This window comes from Lampetra fluviatilis, chromosome 60, assembly GCF_964198595.1.
Source record: "Lampetra fluviatilis chromosome 60, kcLamFluv1.1, whole genome shotgun sequence".
Classification (NCBI taxonomy): domain Eukaryota; kingdom Metazoa; phylum Chordata; class Hyperoartia; order Petromyzontiformes; family Petromyzontidae; genus Lampetra; species Lampetra fluviatilis.
The window spans coordinates 6477506-6500098 of NC_136334.1; the positions used below are offsets into that span (position 1 = coordinate 6477506).

Genomic DNA, 22593 nt, shown 5'->3' on the forward strand with positions numbered 1-22593 from the left:
GTGTGAGTCTGTGGGTGTCTGTGTGAGTCTGTGGGTCTTTGTGTGAGTCTATGGGTCTCTGTGTGAGTCTATGGGTCTCTGTGTGAGCCTGTGGGTCTTTGTGTGAGTCTGTGGGTCTCTGTGTGAGTCTGTGGGTGTCTGTGTGAGTCTGTGGGTCTCTGTGTGAGTCTGTGGGTGTCTGTGTGAGTCTGTGGGTCTCTGTGTGAGTCTATGGGTCTCTGTGTGAGCCTGTGGGTCTCTGTGCGAGTCTATGGGTCTCTGTGTGAGCCTGTGGGTCTCTGTGTGAGTCTATGTGTCTCTGTGCGAGTCTATGGGTCTCTGTACGAGTTTATGGGTCTCTGTGTGAGCCTGTGGGTCTCTGTGCGAGTCTATGGGTCTCTGTGCCTGTCTATGGGTCTCTGTGCGAGTCTGTGGGTCTCTGTGCGAGTCTATGGGTCTCTGTGTGAGTCTATGGGTCTCTGTGCCTGTCTATGGGTCTCTGTGCGAGCCTGTGGGTCTCTGTGTGAGTCTATGGGTCTCTGTGCCTGTCTATGGGTCTCTGTGTGAGCCTGTGGGTCTCTGTGTGAGTCTATGGGTCTCTGTGTGAGCCTGTGGGTCTCTGTGCGAGTCTATGGGTTTCTGTGCGAGTCTATGGGTCTCTGTGTGAGTCTATGGGTCTCTGTGCCTGTCTATGGGTCTCTGTGCGAGCCTGTGTGTCTCTGTGCCTGTCTATGGGTCTCTGTGTGAGCCTGTGGGTCTGTGTGAGTCTATGGGTTTCTGTGCGAGTCTATGGGTCTCTGTGTGAGTCTATGGGTCTCTGTGCCTGTCTATGGGTCTCTGTGCGAGCCTGTGGGTCTCTGTGCGAGTCTATGGGTCTCTGTGTGAGTCTATGTGTCTCTGTGCGAGTCTATGGGTCTCTGTGCCTGTCTATGGGTCTCTGTGTGAGCCTGTGAGTCTCTGTGCGAGTCTATGGGTCTCTGTGTGAGTCTATGGGTCTCTGTGCGAGCCTGTGTGTCTCTGTGCCTGTCTATGGGTCTCTGTGTGAGCCTGTGGGTCTCTGTGTGAGTCTATGGGTCTCTGTGTGAGTCTATGGGTCTCTGTGTGAGTCTGTGGGTCTCTGTGCGAGCCTGTGGGTCTCTGTGCGAGTCTATGGGTCTCTGTGTGAGTCTATGGGTCTCTGTGCCTGTCTATGGGTCTCTGTGTGAGCCTGTGGGTCTCTGTGTGAGTCTATGGGTCTCTGTGTGAGTATATGGGTCTCTGTGCGAGTCTATGGGTCTCTGTGTGAGCCTGTGGGTCTCTGTGCGAGTCTATGGGTCTCTGTGCGAGTCTATGGGTCTATGAATTCCATACACACCCACAATGAGAGGGTGTCTTTGTGTTGGAGGGGGTAACTCATTAGCCCAAGAGAAATTGTTTTATTTTTACGAAGTCAATTAATTCTATTTTTTCGCGTGTTTTGCAGGTTTACACAATGCCAAGACTAAACAGCAAGCGGGAGGAGAGTAAGTTTAGAAAATATTTTATGTTTAAGGAACAGCGGTGTGTGTGTCTGTGTGTGCCTGTGTGTGTGTCTGTGTGTGTGTGTCTGTGTGTGTTGGTTTGTATGTCTGTGCGTGTGTGTCTGTGTGTGTGTGTCTGTGTGTGTGTCTGTGTGTGTGTCTGTCTGTGTGTGTCTGTGTGTGTTGGTTTGTATGTCTGTGCGTGTGTGTCTGTGTGTGTGTCTGTGTGTGTGTCTGTGTGTGTGTGTCTGTGTGTGTGTTGGTTTGTATGTCTGTGCGTGTGTGTCTGTGTGTGTGTTGGTCTGTGTGTCTGTGTGTGTTGGTTTGTATGTCTGTGCGTGTGTGTGTCTGTGTGTGTGTTGGTTTGTATGTTTGTGCGTGTGTGTCTGTGTGTGTGTTGGTCTGTGTGTCTGTCTGTGTGTGTGTCTGTGTTGGTCTGTGTATCTGTGTGTGTCTGTGTGTATGTGTGTGTTTGTCTGTGTGTGTGTGTTTGTGTGTGTGTCTGTGTGTGTGTTGGTCTGTGTATCTGTGTGTGTGTATTGGTCTGTGTGTCTGTGTGTGTTGTTCTGTGTGTGTTGGTCTTTGTGTGTCTGTGTGTGTTGGTCTGTGTGTGTGTGTGTCTGTGTGTGCGCGCTTGTGTCTCCAACACCACTACTGAACTCACCACACGGCTCACCAATCCTAAACTCACCGCACAGCTCACCACTACTGAACTCACCGCACACCTCACCAGCAACAGTGCTCATCACCACCCATCTGGGTATTCAAAGCGCAGCGAAGTTGATTGCCTCAGCCCGGGTCACCTGTGATTGGCAGCGCACAACACGGTGACTTCCACCTTTCATTTGGCAAAAACAATTGCAGCCCCTTGAGAATGTTGTCAACGTTTTGGTTCAACTGCTCGTGCGACGCGGCAACGTTGGGAGATGCACTGCCCTCTACTTGACGAAGAAGGGGGGGGGGTCTCAGAGGTAGCTCTGTGTGATCCACTTTCTCGGACCACTCAGTTGAGTTCATTTATTACACTGGTCAACAAAAAAAAAAAACTTTTTTCTGGCCTGGACTTTTGCAGCTGTTCTAGACTAATTTCAGGGTGCCGATTCCAAATCTGATGTCAGATTTGCTCTATCACACCTCATTTTTAAATCCTTTATATTAAGTTCGCTTGCTTGCTTGCTTGCGCGCTTACGACCGTGCAAATCTTTCGGTCGTTTTTTTAACCCGCTTCCCGTGATCCAATCGAGCTGACATTTTGCTACACAGACTCGTTGTGCGTGACAATTAATGTTCATAAAAAGTGTAAAATTTTGGAAAAACATTTTCACGAAAATGCATTGTCACGCACAACGAGTCTGTGTGCAAAATGTCAGCTCGATTGGATCACGGGAAGTGGGTTAAAAAACGACCGAAAGATTTGCACGGTCCTAAGCAAGCAAGCGAACTTAATATAAAAAGATAATTCACCGACCCCTCCTGTGTGTTTCAATATTTCCCTTTCCAGCGCAACTCAATGATTTGGGCTTCAACTTTGTAAGAAATTGCATCTCTGCGGTTGAGACGAGAGGTGAGTGTCAATTCAAATATCTTTGTGGAAGTCTATGGGTCTCTGAAACTGTGTGAGTCTACGGGTCTCTGCGTGAGTCTACGGGTCTCTGCGTGAGTCTATGGGTCTCTGTGTGAGTCTATTGGTCTCTTTGTGAGTCTATGGGTCTCTTTGTGAGTCTATGGGTCTCTGTGTGAGTCTATGGGTCTCTGTGCGAGTCTGTGGGTCTCTGTGCGAGTCTATTGGTCTCTGTGTGAGTCTATGGGTCTCTGTGTGAGACTATGGGTCTCTTTGTGAGTCTATGGGTCTCTGTGTGAGTCTATGGGTCTCTGTGCGAGTCTGTGGGTCTCTGTGCGAGTCTATTGGTCTCTGTGTGAGTCTATGGGTCTCTGTGTGAGACTATGGGTCTCTGCGTGAGTCTATGGGTCTCTGTGTGAGTCTGTGTCTGTGTGAGTCTATTAGTCTCTGTGTGAGTCTATGGGTCTCTGTGTGAGTCTATTGGTTTCTGTGTGAGTCTACGGGTCTCTGTGTGAATCTTTGGGTTTCTGTGTGAGTCTATGGGTCTCTGTGTGAGTCTATGGGTCTCTGTGTGAGTCTGTGGGTCTCTGTGTGAGTCTGTGTCTGTGTGAGTCTATGGGTCTCTGTGTGAGTCTACGGGTCTCTGTGTGAATCTTTGGGTTTCTGTGTGAATCTTTGGGTTTCTGTGTGAGTCTATGGGTCTCTGTGTGCGTCTACGAGTCTCTGTGTGAGTCTATGGGTCTCTGTGTGAGTCTACGAGTCTCTGTGTGAGTCTATGGGTCTCTGTGTGAGTCTATGGGTCTCTGTGTGAGTCTATGGGTCTCTTTGTGAGTCTACGGGTCTCTGTGTGAGTCGCCATCTCATTGGCTGCTGTGTGTTCTCACTGCTAAGCGCTTTGTGGATTTTTGTGGCTATGTTAACACATTGTCCTGCGGAGGGAGCTGGTAGGAACACGTTGGGTTGCTCGGTCAATGGCCTGCAGGGTCAACAGCGGCGTGGTGTATTCCGCAAATATGCCCGACTGTGAGGGCGGGCACAAGCCGGCGTGAGTAGGTTAAACGTTGAGTTTTATCAGGGCACCACGGAGTGACCAGCCCCTCCCCACCCAGCCCCACCCCTCCCACCCCCCACCCAGCCCCTCCCTCCACACCCAGCCCCTCCCCTCCCACCCCCCACACCCAGCCCACCCAGCCCCACCCTCTCCACCCCCCACCCAGCCCCTCCCCACCCTCCCCACCCAGCCCCTCCCCACCCTCCCCTCCCTACCCAGCCCCACCCTCCCCACCCTCCCCACCCAGCCCCACCCCTCCCCACCCTCCCCACCCAGCCCCTCCCCACCCAGCCCCTCCCTGCACGACGGACACAATAATCCCCTGTGGGCTGGTGTAACCAGGAGCTTCCTACCGGTATAATAGTTTAGTTGAGTATTTATATTCATTATAGATTTGAAGCTTTCATGACTGCAAGGATTCATATTCTTAGTTTTTTTTCGGTAAAGTCACCAGGTAGGTAAAACATTAAAATTAATAAAAGTAAAATAAAAATCACGACGTTTCGGAGGTTCCACCTGAAGACGGAAGCTTGTGTTGCCTCCGAAACGTCGTGATTTTTATTTTATTTTAATTTTATTAATTTTAATGTTTTACCTACCTGGTGACTTTACCGAAAAAACACAGAGTATTTATATTCTCTCGAACGACGCGAGCATTTACTTTCGCGCGTCCGACACGCGTCGTTGACGGTGTTGTTTGCCTTGGATGTGAACTCAGGAGTGACCACTCAAGGGCTGTACCGGATCGTAGGGGTCAGTTCCAAAGTGCAGAAGTTGCTGAGTCTGGCTGTGGGTAAGGACCGCGGTGATTGGTGACGCGCAACGTGCCGTGAGGCCCTCCACCACCTTGTGTCCGTCTGCACGACACGGGTCGTCATCGCCAGCAGCGATGGCAAAATCAGGGTCGTCGTCATCGTCGTCAACACCGCCACGACTACCACCACTTCTGTCATCGTCACCATCATCGTCAACTTCATTGTCATCAACACCACCACCACCACCACGGCTAGCACCTCTTCTGTTATCATCATCAACACCATCATCGTCACCGTCACCATCATCGTCACCATCATCGTCATCATCGTGGTCAACACCGCCACGACTACCACCGCTTCTGTCATCGTCACCATCATCGTCAACTTCATTGTCATCAACACCACCACGGCTAGCACTGCTTTTGTCATCATCACAATCAACTTCGCCATCACCATCATCGTCATCACCATCATCATCACCATCATCGTCATCATCACCATCATCGTCATCAACACCACCACGGCTAGCACCTCTTATCATCATCATCAACTTCATCGTCATCATCACCATCATCACCATCATCGTCATCACCGTCACCATCATCGTCATCAACACCATCATCGTCACCATCATCGTCATCATCACCATCATCGTCATCGTCACCATCATCGTCATCATCATCACCATCATCGTCATCACCGTCACCATCATCGTCATCAACACCATCATCGTCATCACCACCATCGTCACCATCACCGTCATCATCATCATCGTCACCATCATCGTCATCAACACCACCACCACGGCTAGCACCGCTTGTCATCATCAACTTCATCATTGTCATCATCGTCACCATCATCGTCATCGTCACCATCATCGTCATCAACTTCATCATCGTCATCATCGTCACCGTCATCGTCGTCTTCCTCGTTGTACCGTTTGCCTTTGTCCACCAGACCCCAAAACGGCGGCAGAAGTCGACCTGGAGAGCCCCCAGGACTGGGACATCAAGACCATCACCAGCGCACTCAAGAGCTACCTGAGGTGCGAGCACTTTCCCCGTTGCCGTGGCGGTCGCGGGGGGGGGGGGGGGGCGGGGGGGGGCGCTGTTGGATGTTGCGACGCTCGGAGGTGTTTGCGGTGGGCGAGTCTGTGCGAGCGTGGTGCGTGTGTGTCTGTCTGTCTGTGTCTGTGTTGCCGAGTGTGCGTGTATGTGTCTGTGTGTGTTGACGAGTCTGCGTGTGTGTGTGTCTGCGTGTGTGTGTCTGTGTTGCCGAGTCTGCGTGCGTGTCTGTGCGCGTGTGCGTGTGTGTGTCTGTGCGTGTGTGTGTCTGTGCGCGTGTCTGTGTGTGTGTGTGTCTGCGTGTGTGTGTGTCTGTGTTGCCGAGTCTGCGTGCGTGTCTGTGCGCGTGTGCGTGTGTGTGTCTGTGCGTGTGTGTGTCTGTGCGCGTGTCTGTGTGTGTGTCTGTGTGTGTGTGTGTCTGCGTGTGTGTGTGTCTGTGTTGCCGAGTCTGCGTGCGTGTCTGTGCGCGTGTCTGTGTGTGTGTCTGTGCGTGTGTCTGCGCGTGTGTGTGTCTGTGTGTGTTGACGAGTCTGCGTGTGTGTGTGTCTGCGTGTGTGTGTCTGTGTTGCCGAGTCTGCGTGCGTGTCTGTGCGCGTGTGCGTGTGTGTGTCTGTGCGTGTGTGTGTCTGTGCGCGTGTCTGTGTGTGTGTGTGTCTGCGTGTGTGTGTGTCTGTGTTGCCGAGTCTGCGTGCGTGTCTGTGCGCGTGTGCGTGTGTGTGTCTGTGCGTGTGTGTGTCTGTGCGCGTGTCTGTGTGTGTGTCTGTGTGTGTGTGTGTCTGCGTGTGTGTGTGTCTGTGTTGCCGAGTCTGCGTGCGTGTCTGTGCGCGTGTCTGTGTGTGTGTCTGTGCGTGTGTCTGCGCGTGTGTGTGTCTGTGCTGCCGAGTCTGCGTGCGTGTCTGTGCGCGTGTCTGTGTGTGTCTGTGTGTGTGTCTGCGTGTGTGTGTGTCTGTGTTGCCGAGTCTGCGTGCGTGTCTGTGCGCGTGTGTGTATCTGTGTTGCTGAATTTGTGCGCGCGTGTCTGTGCGTGTGTAGGGGGAGCGGTAGTGTAGCGGTTAGCGCGCTGCGCTATGAACCTGGCGACCCGGGTTCGATTCCCGCTCTACGGCTAACACCCAGTGACGATTATCTGAACCGGTCCTGGGCCTCCCCTAGGTCGACTCAGCCTCAAATGAGTACCTGGTGCGGTGTGTAAACATCGCCACTGGGGAGACAAAGGCGGCCGGGCGTGGTGCTGGCCACCCACCCCCTCGTGTGCCGTGCCGGCCTTCATAGGTGCTCGCTAACAGCACTTGCCCCAACAGCATCTTAAAGGCTACACGGGTGATCTTTGTCTTTGTCTCGTTGTGACCCCGCAGGACTCTCCCCGAACCCCTGATGACTCATCAGCTGCACGCCAGCTTCATTCTTGCCGCAAGTACGAGCCCACCAGAGACACGACGTGCCTGGGACGGTGTCCGCGAGGATGTGTCTTGTGACGTGTCTGGGTGTGTGTCGGCTGGGTCACGTAGCCCGCATGCCCAGCCACCGCATGCCTGAACAGCTTTTGTTCGGCCGGATAAAGGGGGCTAAACGGGCGCGGCACGGGCTAGAGAAGAGATGGAGTGATGTGGTACAGGAGGACGTGGAGCTGAGTGGACTTGCCGATGACTGGTACCAGCGGTGTCAAGATCGGCCTCAGTGGAGGAGGCTCGTGAAGGACGCTACTGGGCAGTTGGAGGCAGTCGCCCTCCAACAACAACGGAGGGCGGAGGAGCGACGCTCACAACAACGAGCGGAGCGCAGGGTGGCTAAAGCACAGCAAGTTGGCACAGTAGGGGGCACAGGTGGTGCATCAGCCAGTCATCTCGGTCATCTCGGTCAGTCGACCCGTGGCACCTGCTGGGTCTGCCCCGTGACCTCCTGCCAGCGGGCGTTCGACACTTCACGTGGCCTTAACGTGCACCTAGCCTGGCACAAGCGCCGTGGTGACGTCACCGCCACTGAGTAGCGAATGGCGGTTGTTGTTGTTGTGTGTGCGCGTGTCTTGTAATGATGTGACCACGTGTCTGTGCGATGACGTGTCTCCACGGCAACGTGTCTTTCATGACGACGTGTTTGTGACGATGACGACGTGTCTGTGACGACGCATTTCCATGACGACGATGACGACGTGTCTGTGACGACGCGTCTCCGTGACGACGTGTCCCCATGACGACGATGACGACGTGTCTCCGTGACGTGTTTGTGACGATGTGACGATGACGCGTCTCCGTGACGACGCGTCTCCGTGACGACGCGTCTCCGTGACGACGTGTCTCCATGACGACGTGTCTCCATGATACCGATGTGTCTCCGTGATGACGTGTCTCCGTGACGACGTGTCTCCATGACGACGTGTCTCCATGACGACGTGTCTCCATGATACCGACGTGTCTCCGTGACGACGTGTCTCCGTGACGACGGCAGAGCTGGAGAACCCGGAGAGCCGTGTGAAGGCGGTCCACGCTCTCGTCTACCAGCTGCCCGACGCCAACCGCGACATGCTGCAGCTCATCGTCCACCACCTCATCGTGTAAGTCGACCACAACAACAAACTCATCGTCCACCACCTCATCGTGTAAGTCCACCACCACCACAAACTCATCGTCCACCACCTCATCGTGTAAGTCCACCACCACCACAAACTCATCGTCCACCACCTCATCGTGTAAGTCCACCACCACCACAAACTCATCGTCCACCACCTCATCGTGTAAGTCCACCACCACCACAAACTCATCGTCCACCACCTCATCGTGTAAGTCCACCACCACCACCACAAACTCATCGTCCACCACCTCATCGTGTAAGTCCACCACCACCACCACAAACTCATCGTCCACCACCTCATCGTGTAAGTCCACCACCACCACAAACTCATCGTCCACCACCTCATCGTGTAAGTCCACCACCACCACCACAAACTCATCGTCCACCACCTCATCGTGTAAGTCCACCACCACCACAAACTCATCGTCCACCACCTCATCGTGTAAGTCCACCACCACCACAAACTCATCGTCCACCACCTCATCGTGTAAGTCCACCACCACCACAAACTCATCGTCCACCACCTCATCGTGTAAGTCCACCACCACCACCACAAACTCATCGTCCACCACCTCATCGTGTAAGTCCACCACCACCACCACAAACTCATCGTCCACCACCTCATCGTGTAAGTCCACCACCACCACAAACTCATCGTCCACCACCTCATCGTGTAAGTCCACCACCACCACCACAAACTCATCGTCCACCACCTCATCGTGTAAGTCCACCACCACCACAAACTCATCGTCCACCACATCCTCCTCCTCCTCCACACGGGGCGTGCGCCGTGGGTGCGGCGGCGATGATGACGACGATGACGACGATGATGATGGTGCTGATGATGACGATGGTGCTGATGATGACGATGGTGCTGATGATGACGATGATGGTGCTGATGATGACGATGATGGTGCTGATGACGATGATGATGATGGTGCTGATGATGACGATGATGGTGCTGATGATGACGATGGTGCTGATGATGACGATGGTGCTGATGATGACGATGGTGCTGATGATGACGATGATGGTGCTGATGATGACGATGATGGTGCTGATGATGACGATGGTGCTGATGATGACGATGGTGCTGATGATGACGATGATGGTGCTGATGATGACGATGATGGTGCTGATGACGATGATGATGATGGTGCTGATGATGACGATGATGGTGCTGATGATGACGATGGTGCTGATGATGACGATGGTGCTGATGATGACGATGGTGCTGATGATGACGATGATGGTGCTGATGATGACGATGATGGTGCTGATGATGACGATGATGGTGCTGATGATGACGATGATGGTGCTGATGATGACGATGATGATGGTGCTGATGATGACGACGATGATGGTGCTGTTGGTGCTGATGATGACGATGATGGTGCTGATGATGACGATGATGATAACGATGGTGCTGATGATGACGATGATGCTGATGATAACGATGGTGTTGATGACGTAGATGATGACGATGATGATGGTGCTGATGGTGCTGATGATGGTGCTGATGATGACGATGATGGTGCTGATGGTGCTGATGATGACGATGATGGTGCTGATGACGATGATGGTGCTGATGATGACGATGATGATGGTGCTGATGATGACGATGATGGTGCTGATGATGACGATGATGATGGTGCTGATGGTGCTGATGATGGTGATGGTGATGATGATGACGATGGCGATGATGATGACGATGATGATGGTGATGATGATGACGATGATGGTGCTGATGATGACGATGGTGATGGTGCTGATGGTGATGACGATGGTGATGATGATGACGATGGTGATGGTGCTGATGATGGTGATGATGGTGCTGATGATGACGATGGTGCTGATGATGACGATGGTGCTGATGATGACGATGGTGCTGATGATGACGATGGTGCTGATGATGACGATGGTGCTGATGGTGACGATGGTGATGATGATGGTGCTGATGATGGTGCTGATGATGATGGTGATGATGGTGCTGATGATGGTGACGATGGTGATGATGATGATGATGGTGATGATGGTGCTGATGATGGTGATGATGGTGATGACGATGGTGATGATGATGACGATGATGATGGTGATGACGATGATGGTGGTGATGATGATGGTGATGATGCTGATGGTGCTGATGATGGTGGTGATGGTGTGTAGCGTGGCGAGTCACAACAAGCAGAACCTCATGACGGTGGCCAACCTGGGCGTGATCTTCGGCCCGACGCTCATGCGGCCCCAGGAGGAGTCGGTCGCCGCCATCATGGAGATCAAGTTCCACAACATCGTCATCGAGATCCTCATCGACAACTCGGATAAGGTGCAGCGCACTCGCTCGCTCACTCGCTCACTCGCTTACTCACTCGCTCACTCGCTTACTCACTCGCTCACTCGCTCGCTCATTCGCTCACTTACTCGCTCGCTCACTCGCTCACTCACTCCCCTCACTCACTCCCTCCCCTCGCTCGCTCGCGAGGTAGTCAACATCTCACCACGGAGAGAGAGACACGCAAACTCCAAATATACAGCAGCAGGCATCGTCAGGGTCGGGATCGAACCCACGACCTCCTGTAGACCAGGCGAGGTAGTTAACATCTCACCACTCCCCCCCCACTCCCCCTCCAGGTGTTCAAGACGCCCCCTGACCCGGACGCCCCCCTGCTGATCCCCCAGCCCAACGTCCCTCACCGGCATGGCAAGACTCCCGGAGGTGGTGGTGGTGGTGGCGGTGGTGGTGGTGCCGTGGGTAGCAAGACCCCACGACCCATGGGCGGGGTCTACATGACCTCCAGCCGGGACGGAGGTGATGATCCGTCAACATCATCATTGTCGTCATCAACAACATCGTCGTCAACAACAACAACATCATCAACATCTTCATGTCGTCATCAACAACAACATCGTCATCAACAACATCATCGTCATCAACAACAACATCGTCATCAACAACATCATCGTCATCAACAACATCATCGTCATCAACAACATCGTCGTCATCAACAACAACATTGTCGTCAACAACAACATCATCAACATCTTTCTTCATATCGTCGTCATCATCATCACTATCAACATCTTTGTCATCATCTTTGTCATCATCTTCTTGGTTCTTTTGGTAAAGTCATCACGTAGAAGGGAAGTAATAAAATGATAAAAATAAACATAATAAAATACAATTCTCACGACGTTTCGGCCACAACGCAAGCAGCCGTCCTCAGGTGAAGAACAGGTCGGTCGGAAAGACAGCGTCTGAATGAACCCATTTATTTAATATTTTTCATTCATTCAGACGCTGTCTTTCCAACAGACCTGTTCTCCACCTGAGGACGGCTGCTTGCGTTGTGGCCGAAACGTCGTGAGAATTGTATTCTATAATGTTTTATTTTTATTATTTTATTATTTCCCTTCTACGTGACTTTACCGAAAGAACCAAGAAGATGAATCCCTGCAGTCACGGAAGAAGCTTTAAATCGAAATTTGTCATCATCGTCAACGTATTTTTCATCGTCGTCAATATCGTTGCCATCATCGCCTTCATGATCAACATCTTCGTTGTCTTTGTCATGATTGTTATCAACATCATCGCCAGCTTAATTGTCATCATCATCGTCAACATCATCTTTGTCGTCTTCAAAATCAGCAAATTCGTCATCATGAGCCAGCGCAAAGTTGAGTTGAATCTACATTTATATTCACAAACTCTAATATTGTGTTGAATTGAGATCATTGACATCAACATCATCATGGTCATCATCATCACCATCAGCACCATCATCATCGTCATCACCATCAGCACCATCAGCACCATCACCACTACAATTATCATCACCATCATCACTACAATCATCATCGTCATCATCATCATCGTTGATCACAATCTCTCATTCCGTTCTCTTCGCAGTTGACGTGAAACCTGAAAACAGCACGGCCGCCACCACAACAACAACCACCACCACCACCGCAGCAGCAGCAGCAGCCACCAACAACACCACCACCACCACCAGCACCACCACCATCAACAACAACAGCAGTAGCAGCAGCAGCCCAAGCTCCAGCTCCGAGTCCATCGCCTCGTCCCACTCCTCCGACCCTGCCGGTCCACCCTCGCCACCCTCGCCGCCGGATTTGTCGTCGGAGCTGCCGAGGGCACCGCCACCATCGTCGCCGCCAGCGTCGCCATCGTCGCTGTCGCCGTCGTCGCTGTCGCCGTCGTTGTCCGTGAAGGAGGCGACGCCGTGGGGGGGGGCGGCCGTCGTGAGCGAGGAGACGCCGGCGTTTAAGGGCGGCGCTGCTGCCGCTGCTGCCGCTGCCTCCAAACCCGACGCTTTGTGAGTTTTTGGACGGCTGTCGTCGTCGATTTGGAACGGCTTGTGCTGTTGTTGTTTTGTAGTTGTTTTGTAGTTGTTTTGTAGTTGTTTTGTTGTTGTTGTTGTACTATTCTCATGGATGATAGCAGCAGCATTGTTGTTGCGGTTCAGGATGGTCGGTGCCCTTGTGGAGGTTTGCTGTTGCTGCTGTTGCTGCTGCTGTATTTGTTGCTGCTACTGCTGCTGTTGCTGCTGTTGATGCTGTTGCTGTTGCTGCTGTTGATGCTGCTGCTGTTGCTGCTGTTGATGCTGCTGCTGTTGCTGCTGTTGATGCTGCTGCTGTTGCTGCTGTTGATGCTGTTGCTGTTGCTGCTGTTGATGCTGCTGCTGTTGCTGCTGTTGATGCTGCTGCTGTTGCTGCTACTGCTGCTGTTGCTGCTGCTGCTGTTGCTGCTGTTGATGCTGTTGCTGTTGCTGCTACTGCTGCTGTTGCTGCTGTTGATGCTGTTGCTGTTGCTGCTGTTGATGCTGCTGCTGTTGCTGCTGTTGATGCTGCTGCTGTTGCTGCTGTTGATGCTGCTGCTGTTGCTGCTGTTGATGCTGTTGCTGTTGCTGCTGTTGATGCTGTTGCTGTTGCTGCTGTTGATGCTGCTGCTGTTGCTGCTGTTGCTGTTGCTGCTGCTGTTGCTGTTGCTGCTGTTGTTGCTGCTGCTGTTGCTGCTGTTGATGCTGCTGCTGTTGCTGTTGCTGCTGCTGTTGCTGCTGTTGTTGCTGCTGCTGTTGCTGCTGTTGCTGCTGTTGCTGCTTCTGTTGTTGCTGCTGCTGTTGCTGTTGCTGCTTCTGTTGCTGTTGCTGCTGCTGCTGCTTCTGTTGTTGCTGTTGCTGTTGCTGCTTCTGTTGTTGCTGCTGCTGTTGTTGATGCTGCTGTTGCTGTTGCTGCTTCTGTTGTTGCTGCTGTTGCTGTTGCTGCTTCTGTTGTTGCTGCTGTTGTTGCTGCTGCTGTTGCTGTTGCTGCTGCTGTTGTTGTTGCTGCTGTTGCTGTTGCTGCTTCTGTTGTTGCTGCTGTTGTTGCTGCTGCTGTTGCTGTTGCTGCTGCTGTTGTTGCTGCTGCTGTTGCTGCTTCTGTTGCTGCTGTTGCTGCTGTTGCTGCTGCTGTTGCTGTTGCTGCTGCTGTTGCTGTTGCTGCTGTTGATGCTGCTGCTGTTGCTGCTGCTGCTGCTGTTGCTGCTTCTGTTGTTGCTGCTGCTGCTGCTGTTGCTGCTTCTGTTGTTGCTGCTGCTGTTGCTGTTGCTGCTTCTGTTGCTGCTGCTGCTGTTGCTGCTTCTGTTGCTGCTGTTGCTGTTGCTGCTTCTGTTGCTGCTGCTGCTGTTGCTGCTTCTGATGCTGCTGTTGCTGTTGCTGCTGCTGTTGTTGCTGCTGCTGTTGCTGCTGTTGCTGTTGCTGTTGTTGCTTCTGTTGCTGCTGCTGCTGTTGCTGCTTCTGTTGTTGATGCTGCTGTTGCTGTTGCTGCTGCTGTTGTTGCTGCTTCTGTTGTTGATGCTGCTGCTGCTGTTGTTGCTGCTGCTGTTGCTGCTTCTGTTGCTGCTGTTGCTGCTGTTGCTGTTGCTGCTGCTGTTGCTGTTGCTGCTGTTGTTGCTGTTGCTGCTGTTGATGCTGCTGCTGTTGCTGTTGCTGCTGTTGTTGCTGTTGCTGCTGTTGCTGCTGTTGCTGTTGCTGCTGTTGTTGCTGTTGCTGCTGTTGCTGTTGCTGCTGCTGTTGCTGTTGCTGCTGCTGCTGCTGTTGCTGCTGTTGATGCTGCTGCTGTTGCTGTTGCTGCTGTTGTTGCTGTTGCTGCTGTTGCTGTTGCTGCTGCTGTTGCTGTTGCTGCTGTTGTTGCTGTTGCTGCTGTTGATGCTGCTGCTGTTGCTGTTGCTGCTGTTGTTGCTGTTGCTGCTGTTGCTGCTGTTGCTGTTGCTGCTGTTGCTGCTGTTGCTGCTGTTGCTGTTGCTGCTGTTGTTGCTGTTGCTGCTGTTGCTGTTGCTGCTGCTGTTGCTGTTGCTGCTGCTGTTGCTGTTGCTGCTGTTGATGCTGCTGCTGTTGCTGTTGCTGCTTCTGTTGTTGCTGCTGCTGTTGCTGCTTCTGTTGTTGCTGCTGCTGTTGCTGTTGCTGCTGTTGCTGCTGTTGCTGCTGCTGTTGCTGTTGGCCAAGCTGAGAGGGCTTCGGCAGAGAGAGTTGGTCTCCTGTCCGCTGTTCACTCCACTGGCGAACCAGCAGCAGCAGCAGCGACGATTGTCCGAAACCCGGTCCTGGGCCTCCCCTAGGTCGACTCAGCCTCACGAGTACCCGGTGCGGTGTAAGCACTGGGGAGAGACAAAGGCGGCCGGGCGTGACGCTGCAGCGCTGACGGCCTGTTACAATCTTGATCGGAAGCTTTCGTGAAAGCACGAATCCACACTCTGTGGTTCTTTCGGTCAAGGCCACACGGCAGAGTTCGCAAACGGGTTTTGATTCCTTACCCCTCGTACCCGTACCCGGCCGCACCAGGGTCGCAAACGGGTACCCGATACCCGTACCCGGCCGTACCCGTACCCTACCCGTACCCGGCCGGGTATCGGGTACCTGATTGCGACCTCTGGGATGAAGCCATGTTGCAGGCGCGGGTGGTTTGATTCTAGGAACTTGAATTGTGAGAAGAGACAAGACGTTGGGAAATGAGTGACAAACGGTGACTCACCAGTGAGTCACGGCCTACCCGTACCCGGCCGCACCAGGGTCTCAAACGGCTACCCGTACCCGGCTGGGTACGGGTAGCCGGGTATCGGGTAGGGTACGGGTATCGGGTACCCGGTTGCGACCTCTGCCACACGGGGGGTCGTTGTCTTTGCACTGCCATAGGGGAGACGCTTGGTGTTGTCCAACGCTTGTTCTATTGATTATGTCATTAACAGCATCATAGCAAGGACCCCGTTCTATGAGTCTTCATCCAAATACAGCCGCCCTTCCAGGTGATTATAGCCTGCAGCAGCATCATCGGCAACTGTGTGTGTGCGTGTGTGCGTGCGTGCGTGCGTGTGTGCGTGTGTATGTGTGCGTGTGTGTGTGCGTGCGTGCGTGCGTGTGTCTGCGTTGAACTGACCTGCCAGCGGGCGTTCGACACTTCACGTGGCAGCCTCAAGGTGCACATGGCCTGGCACAAGCGTCGTGGTGACGTCACCGCCACTTAGTGGCGAATGGCGGTTGTTGGTGTTGTTTGAACACGTAGCAGTCTTTCGCGACCAATATTATTCATAGTAAAGGTTTTTGGGTGAGATGGCGTTATTATTTATAAATGTGTCGTAACCCTCCACCACCCCGGCACGGCCAATCAGCGAAAAAAATGCGTCACGTTTTTTTCAAAGGACAAAATAATTCACTTCTTTAGCCCAGCGCTGTGTTGAAGAGAGAATCAGCAGCATTTGTAAAGTTTGAGTAGCACGACGTTTTGCTGGCGATCTAACCCCAAACACCTTGATTATGTTGCTGCTGCTGCTGCTGATGATGCTGTTGATGATGATGATGATGTTGCTGCTGCTGCTGCGTGCGTGGTGCAGCAGGCAGGCCAGGGCGAGGTGCTGATGCTGATGTTGATGCTGTTGATGATGTTGATGATGATGTTGTTGATGCTGCTGATGTTGTTGTTGCTGCTGCTGTGTGCGTGGTGCAGCAGGCAGGCCAGGGCGAGGTGCTGATGCTGATGTTGATGCTGTTGATGATGTTGATGATGATTTTGTTGTTGCTGCTGCTGCGTGCGTGGTGCAGCAGGCAGGCCACGGCGAGGTACTGATGATGATGCTGTTGATGATGATGATGCTGTTGTGTGCGTGGTGCAGCAGGCAGGCCCGGGCGAGGTACTGATGATGATGATGTTGATGATGATGATGATGATGTTGATGATGCTGCTGCGTGCGTGGTGCAGCAGGCAGGCGCGGGCGAGGTACTGATGATAATGATGTTGATGATGATGATGATGTTGATGATGCTGCTGCTGCGTGCGTGGTGCAGCAGGCAGGCGCGGGCGAGGTACTGATGCTGATGATGTTGATGATGATGTTGATGATGCTGCTGCGTGCGTGGTGCAGCAGGCAGGCGCGGGCGAGGTACTGATGATGATGATGTTGATGATGATGATGATGTTGATGATGCTGCTGCTGTGTGCGTGGTGCAGCAGGCAGGCGCGGGCGAGGTACTGATGCTGATGATGTTGATGATGATGTTGATGATGCTGCTGCGTGCGTGGTGCAGCAGGCAGGCGCGGGCGAGGTACTGATGATGATGATGTTGATGATGATGATGATGATGTTGATGATGCTGCTGCTGCGTGCGTGGTGCAGCAGGCAGGCGCGGGCGAGGTACTGATGCTGATGATGTTGATGATGATGTTGATGATGCTGCTGCTGCGTGCGTGGTGCAGCAGGCAGGCGCGGGCGAGGTACTGATGATGATGATGTTGATGATGATGTTGATGATGCTGCTGTGTGCGTGGTGCAGCAGGCAGGCGCGGGCGAGGTGCTGATGATGATGATGCTGTTGATGATGCTGCTGCTGCTGCTGCTGTGTGCGTGGTGCAGCAGGCAGGCCCGGGCGAGGTGCTGATGCTGATGTTGATGCTGTTGATGATGCTGCTGCTGCTGTGTGGTGGTGCAGCAGGCAGGCCCGGGCGAGGTGCTGATGATGATGCTGTTGATGATGCTGCTGCTGCTGCTGCTGTGTGCGTGGTGCAGCAGGCAGGCGCGGGCGAGGTGCTGATGATGATGATGATGTTGATGATGATGTTGATGATGCTGCTGTGTGCGTGGTGCAGCAGGCAGGCCCGGGCGAGGTGCTGATGCTGATGTTGATGCTGATGATGCTGCTGCTGCTGTTGTGTGCGTGGTGCAGCAGGCAGGCGCGGGCGAGGTGCTGATGATGATGATGATGTTGATGATGATGATGTTGATGATGATGATGCTGCTGCTGCTGCTGTGTGCGTGGTGCAGCAGGCAGGCGCGGGCGCGCTACGCGTGTGAAGCGGAGCACGAGACGGAGCTCTCCTTCATGCCCGGGGACCTCTTCACCAATGGTGACGCGACGAGCCTGTGTCACTTTGTGTGTCACTGTGTGTGTCACTTTGTGTGTGTGTCACTTTGTGTGTCACTGTGTGTGTGTCACTTTGTGTGTGTCACTTTGTGTGTCACTTTGTGTGTGTCACTTTGTGTGTCACTGTGTGTGTGTCACTGTGTGTGTGTGTCACTTTGTGTGTGTGTCACTGTGTGTGTGTGTCACTTTGTGTGTCACTTTGTGTGTCACTTTGTGTGTGTGTCACTTTGTGTGTGTCACTGTGTGTGTCACTGTGTGTGTCACTGTGTGTGTCACTGTGTGTGTGTCACTGTGTGTGTCACTGTGTGTGTGTGTGTCACTGTGTGTGTGTGTCACTTTGTGTGTCACTGTGTGTGTCACTGTGTGTGTGTGTCACTTTGTGTGTCACTGTGTGTGTCACTGTGTGTGTCACTTTGTGTGTCACTGTGTGTGTCACTGTGTGTGTGTCACTTTGTGTGTCACTTTGTGTGTCACTGTGTGTGTGTCACTTTGTGTGTCACTGTGTGTGTGTCACTTTGTGTGTCACTTTGTGTGTCACTGTGTGTGTGTCACTTTGTGTGTCACTGTGTGTGTGTCACTTTGTGTGTCACTGTGTGTGTCACTGTGTGTGTGTCACTTTGTGTGTCACTTTGTGTGTCACTGTGTGTGTGTCACTTTGTGTGTCACTGTGTGTGTCACTGTGTGTGTCACTGTGTGTGTGTCACTTTGTGTGTCACTGTGTGTGTCACTGTGTGTGTGTCACTTTGTGTGTCACTGTGTGTGTCACTGTGTGTGTGTCACTTTGTGTGTCACTGTGTGTGTGTCACTTTGTGTGTCACTGTGTGTGTCACTGTGTGTGTGTCACTTTGTGTGTCACTTTGTGTGTCACTGTGTGTGTGTCACTTTGTGTGTCACTGTGTGTGTCACTGTGTGTGTGTCACTTTGTGTGTCACTGTGTGTGTCACTGTGTGTGTGTCACTTTGTGTGTCACTGTGTGTGTCACTGTGTGTGTGTCACTTTGTGTGTCACTGTGTGTGTGTCACTTTGTGTGTCACTTTGTGTGTCACTGTGTGTGTGTCACTTTGTGTGTCACTTTGTGTGTCACTTTGTGTGTGTCACTGTGTGTGTGTCACTGTGTGTGTCACTTTGTGTGTGTCACTGTGTGTGTCACTGTGTGTGTCACTGTGTGTGTGTGTGTCACTGTGTGTGTGTCACTGTGTGTGTCACTGTGTGTGTGTGTCACTGTGTGTGTGTCACTTTGTGTGTCACTTTGTGTGTGTCACTGTGTGTGTGTGTCACTTTGTGTGTCACTGTGTGTGTCACTGTGTGTGTGTGTCACTGTGTGTGTGTGTCACTGTGTGTGTGTGTCACTGTGTCACTGTGTGTGTCACTGTGTGTGTGTTTGTGTGTGTCACTGTGTGTGTGTGTCACTGTGTGTGTGTGTCACTGTGTGTGTCACTGTGTGTGTGTGTCACTGTGTGTGTGTGTCACTGTGTGTGTGTGTCACTGTGTCACTTTGTGTGTCACTTTGTGTGTCACTTTGTGTGTGTCACTTTGTGTGTGTCACTTTGTGTGTGTCACTTTGTGTGTCACTTTGTGTGTGTCACTTTGTGTGTCACTTTGTGTGTCACTTTGTGTGTCACTTTGTGTGTCACTTTGTGTGCGTCACTGTGTGTGTGTCACTGTGTGTGTGTGTCACTGTGTGTGTGTCACTGTGTGTGTGTGTCACTGTGTGTGTGTCACTGTGTGTGTGTGTGTCACTGTGTGTGTCACTTTGTGTGTCACTGTGTGTGTCACTTTGTGTGTCACTTTGTGTGTCACTTTGTGTGTCACTTTGTGTGCGTCACTGTGTGTGTGTCACTGTGTGTGTGTGTCACTGTGTGTGTGTCACTGTGTGTGTGTGTGTCACTTTGTGTGTGTCACTGTGTGTGTGTGTGTCACTGTGTGTGTCACTTTGTGTGTCACTTTGTGTGTCACTTTGTGTGCGTCACTGTGTGTGCGTCACTGTGTGTGTGTCACTGTGTGTGTGTGTCACTGTGTGTGTGTCACTGTGTGTGTGTGTCACTGTGTGTGTGTGTGTCACTGTGTGTGTGTGTGTCACTGTGTGTGTCACTGTGTGTCTCACTGTGTGTGTGTGTGTCACTGTGTGTGTGTGTCACTGTGTGTGTGTCACTGTGTGTGTCTGTGTGTGTGTGTGCGTGTGTCACTGTGTGTGTCTGTGTGTCACTGTGTGTGTGTGTTTGTGTGTGTCACTGTGTGTGTCACTGTGTGTGTGTCTGTGTGTGTCACTGTGTGTGTGTCTGTGTGTGTCACTGTGTGTGTGTCACTGTGTGTCTGTGTGTGTGTGTCTGTGTGTGTGTCTGTGTGTGTGTCTGTGTGTGTCACTGTGTCTCTGTGTGTGTCACTGTGTGTGTGTGTCACTGTGTGTGTGTGTCACTGTGCGTGTCTGTGTGTGTGTACAACTTTGTGTGTCTGTGTGTGTCCCTGTGTGTGCTTGTTTGTGTGTCTGTGTGTGTCTTTGTGTCTCCCTGTGTGTCTGTGCGTGTGGGGAGCGGTAGTGTAGCGTTTAGCTCACCCCGCTCCGAACCCGGCGACCCGAGTTCGATTCCCGCTCACGGCACACACCGGTGACGATTATCTGAACCGGTCCTGGGCCTCCCCTAGGTCGACTCAGCCTCAAATTAGTAACCTGGTGCGATGTGTAAACATCGCCACTGGGGAGACAAAGGCGGCCGGGCGTGGTGCTGGCCACCCACCCCCTCGTGTGCCGTGCCGGCCTTCATAGGTGCTACTCGCTAACAGCACTTGCCCCTACAGTCTGTTAAGGCTACACGGGGGATCTTTGTCTGTGTGTGTGTGCAGTGCACAAGTCCCGTGAGCCGGGGTGGTTGGAGGCGACGCTGAACGGGAAGACGGGACTCATCCCACAGAACTACGTCGATTTGCTCTGAGTGGCCGCACACAGGTACACACACACACACACACAGGTACACACACACGGGTACACACACGGGTACACACACTCACACACAGGTACACACACACAGGTGTACACACACAGGTACACACACACAGGTACACACACACACACAGGTACACACACACACACAGGGTACACACACAGGTACACACACACACACACAGGTACACACACACGGGTACACACACGGGTACACACACTCACACACAGGTACACACACACAGGTGTACACACACAGGTACACACACACAGGTACACACACACACACACACACACACAGGTACACACACACACAGGTACACACACACACAGGTACACACACACACAGGTGTACACACACAGGTACACACACACAGGGTACACACACACAGGTACACACACACAGGTACACACAGGTACACACACAGGTACACACACACACAGGTAGACATACACACAGGTACACACACACACACGGGTACACACAGGTACACACACAGGTACACACACACACAGAGGTACACACACACAGGGTACACACACACACACACGGGTACACACACACACACACGGGTACACACACACACACACACGGGTACACACACACACACAGGCACACACACACACACACAGGTACACACACACACAGGTAGACATACACAGGTACACACACACACACACACAGGTACACACACACACACACACAGGTACACACACACACACACACAGGTACACACACACACAGGTACACCCACAGGTACACACACACAGGTAGACACACAGGTACACACACACACACAGGTACACACACACACACAGGTAGACATACACAGGTACACACACACACACACAAGTACACACACACACACGGGTACACACACACACGGGTACACACACACACGGGTACACACACACACACACAGGTACACACACACACAGGTAGACATACACACACAGGTAGACATACACAGGTACACACAAACACAGGTACACACACACACACACAGGTACACACAGGTACACACAGGTACACACACACGGGTACACACACACACGGGTACACACACACACAGGTAGACACACACACACACAGGTAGACACACACACGGGTACACACACACAGGTACACACACACAGGTACACACACACACACAGGTACACACACACATACACACACACATACAGGTACACACACACACAGGTAGACATACACAGGTACACACACACAGGTACACACACACACACACAGGTACACACACACACAGGTACACACACACACACACACAGGTACACACACACACAGGTAGACATACACAGGTACACACACAGGTACACACACAGGTACACACACACACACTGGTACGCACACACACGGGTACGCACACACACACAGGGTACACACACACACACAGGGTACACACACACACACGTGTACACACACACACACACGGGTACACACACACACACGGGTACACACACACACACGGGTACACACACACACACACGGGTACACACACACACACAGGGTACACACACACACACGTGTACACACACACACACACGGGTACACACACACACACACGGGTACACACACACACACACGGGTACACACACACACACACGGGTACACACACACACACACGGGTACACACACACACACACACGGGTACACACACACACACACACGGGTACACACACACACACACACGGGTACACACACACACACACGGGTACACACACACACACACGGGTACACACACACACACACACA

General features: G+C 52.5%; 1 protein-coding gene across 4 annotated transcripts in view; it reads left to right on the plus strand.

Annotated features, from left to right (window-relative positions):
• Positions 1–22593, plus strand: part of LOC144950998 (rho GTPase-activating protein 26-like) — a 106209-nt gene that overhangs the window by 81652 nt on the left and 1964 nt on the right. The window contains exons 13-24 of one of the 4 annotated variants that reach the window (XM_078881212.1): positions 1442–1481; positions 2980–3042; positions 4809–4883; positions 5803–5890; positions 7265–7323; positions 8355–8460; positions 10644–10803; positions 11109–11286; positions 12385–12811; positions 15718–15774; positions 17785–17867; positions 20726–20828. In XM_078881212.1, coding sequence (XP_078737338.1) covers positions 1442–1481; positions 2980–3042; positions 4809–4883; positions 5803–5890; positions 7265–7323; positions 8355–8460; positions 10644–10803; positions 11109–11286; positions 12385–12811; positions 15718–15774; positions 17785–17867; positions 20726–20814 — 1425 coding nt within the window. In that variant the 3' untranslated portion in view covers positions 20815–20828. Of the gene's footprint in view, positions 1–1441; positions 1482–2979; positions 3043–4808; positions 4884–5802; positions 5891–7264; positions 7324–8354; positions 8461–10643; positions 10804–11108; positions 11287–12384; positions 12812–15717; positions 15775–16724; positions 16765–17784; positions 17868–20725; positions 20829–22593 lie in introns of those variants that run through there. The other 3 variants (XM_078881213.1, XM_078881214.1, XM_078881215.1) reach the window with 3 other exon arrangements.